Source organism: Clytia hemisphaerica, unplaced genomic scaffold (genome assembly GCF_902728285.1).
Source record: "Clytia hemisphaerica strain Z4C2 unplaced genomic scaffold, Clytia hemisphaerica genome assembly, whole genome shotgun sequence".
Lineage (NCBI taxonomy): Eukaryota > Metazoa > Cnidaria > Hydrozoa > Leptothecata > Clytiidae > Clytia > Clytia hemisphaerica.
The window spans coordinates 1,647,570-1,655,834 of record NW_027104530.1 but is presented as its reverse complement, the minus strand read 5'-3'; the positions used below and the strand labels follow the sequence as shown (position 1 = coordinate 1,655,834).

General features: G+C 33.3%; 2 protein-coding genes across 2 annotated transcripts; both read left to right on the top strand.

The window, feature by feature from the left end:
* The first annotated feature begins 314 nt into the window (after positions 1–314).
* Positions 315–1,580, top strand: LOC136822392 (U6 snRNA-associated Sm-like protein LSm7). The gene is made up of 4 exons (XM_067078642.1): positions 315–381; positions 585–675; positions 885–956; positions 1,087–1,580. The coding sequence occupies exons 1-4, from the start codon at positions 376–378 to the stop codon at positions 1,224–1,226; spliced, it is 309 nt and encodes a 102-aa protein (XP_066934743.1). The 5' UTR covers positions 315–375; the 3' UTR covers positions 1,227–1,580.
* A 207-nt stretch (positions 1,581–1,787) lies between these two features.
* Positions 1,788–7,882, top strand: LOC136822391 (kinesin-related protein 4-like). Its single transcript, XM_067078641.1, has 10 exons — positions 1,788–3,517; positions 3,881–3,949; positions 4,099–4,197; positions 4,537–4,622; positions 4,814–4,956; positions 5,607–5,695; positions 5,955–6,044; positions 6,310–6,413; positions 6,818–6,984; positions 7,555–7,882. The coding sequence occupies exons 1-10, from the start codon at positions 1,805–1,807 to the stop codon at positions 7,662–7,664; spliced, it is 2,670 nt and encodes an 889-aa protein (XP_066934742.1). The 5' UTR covers positions 1,788–1,804; the 3' UTR covers positions 7,665–7,882.
* Positions 7,883–8,265: the final 383 nt, after the last annotated feature.

The window sequence follows — 8,265 nt, the reverse complement described above, 5'->3', positions numbered from 1 at the left end:
CCCCCCGTTGTTAAGAACCTTTGCTTGAAATCAAAAGCGAAACCAAAATATTATAGCACTCCCTGCCATGTGCGTGGAAAGCACATAATTTTTTGCGTATTTTCTCTCATTTTGTTTGAAAACCGCCAATTCTAAGGTGCAATCTGACAGTAGATTTTATTTCAATTCCATGTTTTTCTGAAAATCATGCATTATGATGTTTGAAAAGATTCCTCTCTAGCCCTGGGTCTCTAGCCCTCAGGGTTTAAAACCCAATCGTTCTGAGTTATCCCCAATATTTAATCATCAGTTATAATCAGTCTAGTAAATATTTTCATATTTTACTTTCAGAAAAGTAATAAAAAATTTAAAGTATTACTCTAAAGAATCATCAATATGGCTGTAAGTATTGTGTGAAAATCAATTTATCATATAAAAAAAAGCGGCTGAATTGGCATTATATAAATTTTTAAGTACATTCTGGTAATCCTTTGGAGATTTCAAAAATGCAACAAAAATGCAACCTATTTCATTTTATCTCCCAATGTAAACGGAAAATTTGTCAACATTGATCATAAGTTATCATTTATCTTCTCTACTTTCAGGAGGAAAGAAAAACCAAAAAGACTTCCATTTTGGATTTATCTAAATACATGGATAAAGCAATCCGTGTCAAGTTCAGTGGTGGTCGAGAAGGTGAGCATCTTTTGTTTAACCTGTTTTGTAATAATTGAACTTTCTTTTCTTATCAGGGATAATAGTCAGGAAATTTTGGTACAGAATCACTAAGGTACTCTTTTGAGAAGTTTTGTGAATTATTTTCTCCATTTAGCCCTTTTAAACCTCCCATTTCATTTTAAAAGCATCTTTTAATCTTATATTCTATCCTTTGTGTTTTTTTTTAGTTGCTGGTGTCTTGAAAGGATTTGATCATCTTTTAAACATTGTATTGGACAATTGCACAGAATTCATGAGAGGTAAAATAAAAAAATTATAAAAACCTTTTGAACACAGAACAATTTAACTGACAGAATTTGATTTATTTAGTAGGTAGATCTTACCCAAGAATCTTAAGTTTTAAAGTCTTTGCTATTTCTTGTTTTTCAGATTCTGAAGATCCTTATAAAATTACGGATGAGACAAGAGACTTAGGTATTGTAGTATGCAGAGGAACAGCTGTTGTTATGATTTGCCCAGTAGATGGGATGGAAGCTATAGCAAATCCTTTCGTTCAACAAGATGCTTGAGCGAAGAATGTAAAATGAAAGAGCAATTTCCAAGTGTTTTTGCTTGAGTTTACGATTTGGATTTAAAGAATTTCCAACAAAGGAAGAGATGGCTTTTTGCTGAAATCTATAGAAATATTTTGAGTTTTGTTATTTTGAGTTCTCTCATTGCACTCAACAAGAAGGAAATTTGCATAAATTGCCCCAAAAGGAAGAAATGCTGATGATTGGATTAGCTATTGGCGAGAAAAAAAGGAAATAAACTATATTGGACATCCATTTCTTACAAATTTTTTACTTTGTAAAGTGTTTTTGTATAATTTATTTAGTAGTTTGATTTTATCATTGCGTTTAAAATGGGGGGATGGTTAACGACTCTTTAGTGTCAGTTATTTTCTGGAGGACTTGTATAACCTCTTGGAGAGGTGTTTTTACCTTGACCCGATTTGTGAAGAGATTGAATTTATGGTTTTTTTTCACTTGTGTTTGTTGTCACAATGAGCCTTTCAGTAAAGATTTTGTCTTTTTTATTAAAGTCTTATTAACGTGACCTCCTAATGTTTCTTTATCTGTTTTGTTTTTAGAGAAATAAGTAATAGATGATTATGGCTGAAAACAACTCAAAAAAGAAAAGATTTATATACAAATCAGTGCTTGGAAATGCGTCAACAAAACAAAAGAAACACGAACCAGCACCTCCACTGGTAGACTTTCCTGACGACTTCGATACTTTCACACAACCAACCAAGAAAATGAAGTTGGATCTTGAAAAATCTCCAACAACTGCACAAAAAAAGAAAATTGAAAAGACAGATAATTATTTTGATGACATAAACTTTGACGATGATGATGCCTTTGATTTGAAAGAAATTGACGAGATAGAGATTGCAGCTTCACAGCAACTTGGTCTAAAGCCTAAAACCAATCCGGTCAAATCAACGATCAAAGACCCTTTAGACCAGTTACTTGAAGATACACAACATATCAGACCTTCAATCGCTAATGGAAGATCTACAGCCTTTATGCCCCCTAAGGATAGGCCTGGCCCTAGTACTTCAAACAAATATCAAAATAATGACAGAACAGTACATTTGCCACTATCACAAAGAAATGATTCATACAAAAATAAGCTACCTGTCAATCAAAATTCCACTACTATGAACGCACCAAGTAACAGGACTAATGGACATAGCACTTCCATTTATAATCATAGAAATAGAAATGAAACTTACACTGAACAACAGCAAATAAATATTCAGAACGAGGCTGAAAAGAAGAGGAACCTTGAAGAATCATTTCAAAAACAATACCATCAAGCACAAAAGACTGTCACTGAATACAAAACTAAACTCGACACCATGCAGAAGAAGTTTAACTCTAAAGATGGAGAGATTAAGATTTTGAGAGAGAAATTACGTAAATCTTCCGAAAATGAAATGAAAATAAAGGAAAGGCTTGTCACTTTGGAGAGTTCTTCCAAAACAGAACAAAGTAAGAAAGAATCTGACTTATTAAAGGAAGTTGAGAAATTGAAAACACAATTGAAATTCAAAGAAAATGAAGTCAAGGAAGCAATATCTAAACAAAAACAACTTGAGAGACAACCAAGGGTGAAACCTACACTTAAAAGTCCGATCAAGGATAATAAAATACCAGATGGATTCCAACAGACTAAAGAAACTAAGGAGAAAGACAGGCCTTTAAAATCAATACCAGAGTTTCCAATGATACAGATTAAAAAACCTGAAAGACTAGATCGTAACCCAATGACAAGATTGAATAACTATTTAAAAAAGGGCACGATTTCATCAAACTCTGCAACTCAGATTATGAAGAAAGTGTCACTGTTAAGTCTTGACAAACCATTTTCTGTAGAGCAACCTGAATTCAAATGTCAACATCCTAAAAATGCACCATTCCCAAAGGAAAAGACTTCAATCTTTATGAACAATATTCAATCTTCACTAGAAATGTTGGAGCAGAACGATACATTTGTTGTGGAATATGTCAGACGTTTATTGCAGTATTTGAATTCTTTGGGACAGCTTTTTAGCAATCAAACATCTAAAGATAGAGCAAGTCAACAAGCCTCTAGCTCTAATAAAGATACTGGGAAAAAGCGAAAAGACAGTAGTGGGACACCTTGTAATATATGTAATCAGTTGTATCAAATTGGAATATTATGTTTGTTTACGTTGAAGGAATCGTGCATGACTTATCATTCAGTTTGTACCTATTTGTTGAGTTGCTTTGAAACGAGACGCTCGAAATCCAAGAAAAATGTCAAATTAGATGGTGTATCAGAGCAAATGGTAAGATTTCTCAGGAATTATATCCCTTATATTTATAAGCAAGAGGTGCATTCATCACATCACATAAAAGAAAATTTTCAAAGTCTGAAATTCAAAACACATGACTTTATTTATTGTTATTACGTAATGAAGTTTATACAGATTTGTGATTCTCCTGGTTATACTTATAGATTTAATCAAATCTACCTTTGCCTGTAAAGGTAACCCACATCTATATGATACATATTGTGGTTCTGGTGTATGTTGTGAACGGAGATATAATTTCTTAAGAAAAGTCTTTTTGTCAATACTGACCATGCTACCACTTTCTAAATAGTGCTTCAACCAGAAGAATTCTTACAATATGCCTAATTTCTTTTCTAGAAACAAGAAATATCAGTGGACGAAGAGAAATATTTCAAAAAGCTACCAGACACCAATATCTTAATAAAGGTATAGTAGTAATTGATCGATTTTGACTACATTTTTCGATCCCATCTTATATGAATCAACAACTCCCGAGGATAGGAAATATTTAGTGGATTATGTTTCTACTTTTGATACGTTTTGATTTACTTGTATACTTTTTAATTATCATTTAGAAAATGAATGAAATCAATATCAAAATTCACACCACTACACCAAACACTTCAACCGGTCAATCGCTTTGGGAGAACTTACTTTACCTTAGGAAAAGTAAAGTAGGTTTGTCAAATCTTTTTTCATGAATCCTTAAACTTTTTCTCAATGATTTCTCAAAGATTTCTCAAAGATTAGTCCTATATTCACAAATACATAAGTTAAATCTTGGAATCATAAATTAAAGAAATCTAAATTTTGGTTTTGAGAAATTGCTTTGCCTATTATGTTAGCTATGGTCTTTGACAGATATAAATGTTAATATGCTCATATATTTACGGATAGTGAAAAATCTTGGAATCAAAAATTAGGGAAATCTAAATTTGAACTTTGAGAAATAGCTTTGCATTCTTTGTTAGATATTTTAACGGCTTGCAAAATGATTTTTTTGTCATTTTCAGCTTTGGACATGTACGTTGGAGGAGTTGTGTTTTGAATTTCAAGTCAACTTATTGTTTTGGTCAACGAAATTACCAGAAGCTAGTTGGTTAGTTAAATGATGTCTTTGTATTTCAAGAATATTGTATCATTAGAATATTATGCATTGTCTGAAGGGTTGTGTTAATATGTCAAAATGACTATTAGTTATTAACTGTAACTGCAGGTAGTATAAAAAAACTGAGATCCATACTTTCCTGACCATTCCTATTCAGTTTAACTATTCTACTTTAATTTTAGTTTTGTGAAATGGTTGCAGAACAAAGATCATCTTCTTAATTATCTCTCTAAACACAAACCAAAAAGAGTGCTTCAAGTCATTCAGTTACTTACCAATTGTGTTGGTATAAAGGAGATAACAAAATTACTCTGTGCAAATTCAGGTTAGTATAACACCGTTTTTTCATTTCACTCATTTCATTGACAATAATCGAATTAGCTCCACGAAGTTTAGTAATTCGGCTCGTCTTAGACTGATCTCCTTTCGTTCACAAGACTTGCTACCTGGCGTAAGTTTTATTAACTATAAACTATGAATTGACAACTGGTATTCCTAGCCCTCTTACTTTGAGTACCTAGCGTCGACATTTCACTTTGAAAATCCAAATGAAGGAGTGGTTTTCTTAAAAGAAAAATATTTTGACATTAACATCTTGCTTAAATGGATAGTGAAAACTATAGTTTTAAGATTCTTATTTTCAAACGAAACAATCGTACCCGTTATAATAGGGAGCCAACCTTCAGGATCTGTAGTGATCCAATTTTTGCCTATTTTGGGATTTTGCCTACAACATCATTTTTTTTGGCCCTAAAAACTTTTGTTAGGACTAATTTCGCGGGACCCTCTCGAAAAAGGTTCAATATCCTACCTATTTAATTTCGAATCAATCACATGCAGTTGCATCACACGAAAGATGCTACGGATCCTTAGGGTTTGCCCCCCCCCCCTAATATTAAATTTGTAATTGTGACACATAATTCTATAAAAAGACTAAATCATTCAAATTCTAATTGCAACTTTTTTTCATTTTAGAGCGATGTCCACTTCTGACGGTGTATAACACTTTCCTGTTGACCCCTGAGGGTACTGGACCTCAAGATCTCTTCGACATATTTCGTTCAGTAAGTTCCACGTTATTCCATGCTTTTTGTTCTCTTCAAAGTATCGATATCGATGTTATGAAAATTGCGTGTCTTGAGGAATTGTATAAATTAGACACTTTGTAAAATGAAATTTGTATACTCAGAGAGTACAGTTTCTTACCTATTGGAAAATGTGGATACAAAGTTCATAGGGTGGTGGCCGACCTTTACATTACTTTTATAGGATAAAATGTTATCAAATGAAAAGCAATATGCGTTATTTTTTTAACATTTTCAGGTAGTACGTTTATTCTCTTCCCTGATAGCACAACCTGAATTGAATGCTTACCAAGTGCTGTTGTCTTCCAAATGTCAATGCTCGAATGATGTAAGTGGGATCGATAATTTTCCATCCCTCCTCCGATGTTAGATAGTTTATAATACCTGTGATTTCTATGCACTAGTTTGCTGAATCAGACTAGTCTTGGAATTTATCACATCATTAATTTTAAACCAACTTTTATCATTGTAGCAGCTCTCGATTTTGAATATTTTTTGAGTTCATCACAAAATTGTAATTTGCTTTTTTCATTTAGCATCTTAGCTAGTATTTGACCTTAAACCATTTTACATTACCATTGACTGTTTTTCAGATCATCGAATGTTTCATTACATATCTTTACGATGAATTCAAGGATATCAGTAAAAGTATATTCAACCCTCTCTCAACGGAAGTCAAGACTAACAAACAGTACAGGTAGACAAATGACTTATTTCAAATGATAAGTTTTAAGGCTATAGCCTGTTGTATTTCGCAGTTGAAAATGTAAACTGTTAGTGCATGCAAGTGAACGAAAGATATGCGCCTTAGTTGGGTTTCCATCGTGTTCTTCCATAACGAGTAAGATCTCCTTTTCAATTTTAACGAAAGTGACCTTTAGACCAAGAGATGCTAATAGAATCCAATACTTTACATCGATAGCCTAATAATGTAGGACTTGTAGGTAGTTTTTCGATTATTTTCACGGGGTCCAAGTCGGCTGGGCTATTTACAAACTGAACGAGATATTCGAAGCGCGGGGACTCGAACCTCAAATCCCTGGTTTGAGACGCTGACGACTTGGCAACTTTCCAACTCTCCTAATGTTTTTTTATACATAGGGAGCGGCTATCAGCTTTCCGTGATGGTATGTCACTATTTTGCAAATTATGTGTGAACGATAAAATGTTGAGTGAAAAGCGAGCAGCAGTCGAGTGGAGTTACTTCAATCTGTTGGCTGGTACCCGACGGATGTACCGAAAGATACCAGAAGTCAGTGAAAGTGAGGGTAAGTGAAATCTTAAAAACCATTGTTTTATTTTCAATGGGCTTTTCTAGTAAGAAGAATGTGTGGGTGTGTTGAGGCTATCTGGAATTATGGGCTATATTTGGATTTTTTAAACTGATAAGTTAAGAATTTAACTTTACTATTCCCTGGTTTGCTTCATCTTCAAGAGTGGTTAAAATGAATTTTGAAAATGCTCAATATTTCGTCATTTTTAATTTTAATTCACTATAACCCTCTGGATAACCATGAAAAATGAACTTGGATACCTGGACATCAAGCATTTTTTATGTCCGTTATACCTCAACCACCTCATAATACAATTTCTTTCTGGAGAAGCCCCATTATGTCATGTCTGTAGAGGCATGTTGAATGGAGACACCAAAAGGTTTCCTTGTTCATGCACTGGAGCATAGCAGAAAATCGACAACTTGTTTTCCCACCCCTTCATGGACAGTTCTTCAAAGAATGGACACTCATTGCATATTTTAATTCTCAATGTACATACCCACTGGAACAAATTCATGGACCAACAACGTTTTTGACTTGTTTTATTTGTTTGTTTTGCCATAGTACACCCAATAGAAGATTTACTGGAGCAGTATTATGATTTTGATGAAGATATGGAGGACGTTGCTATGCAACAATCACAACAACAACGACAGACCGCTCATGAGCAATGATCCTCTAGTTTTCTCCCCTAGGAAGGGGCTGTGGTTGACATAGTATTTATTTTTTGTTGCTTCCTTATAATAATGGCGTTAGTTATAGCGCTCACGGACGATATTATTATGTTATTGTTTAATTTTACTTTTAAAATCTTTATTTTTCAAATTGGTTGAGTTTGTTATGATAAATAGAATTAAGATAAAAATGAAAGATATTAGAACACCGCCTAAAATACTATTGTTTTAACATTTTGCTCGTGCAAAATTCCTATAAGATGACCATCTCAAAAAATGGGTAGATCTCGATCAAAGTGTTTCGTTTCAAACATCTCATTCGCTCTTTTGTAAGTTACTTGATCTTGACTCAGTGTGCCTAGTAACTGAAAAACTTTTTTCTTGGAATTTTGCTTTTGACTTTGACATAATTTTTGGCTTTGCTCTTTTCATTTTTTCAAAAATCAGCGTAATTTGATCTGTAGTATATTTTGGGTGTAGTTTTCCATACTCATCAACTAAACACCAAAATATGCTTGGTAAGATTGTTTTTATTTGATCATTCAATTTCACCTCGTGCTAACAATGACCTCAACCTCGTTATTATAATCTAAATGACTTT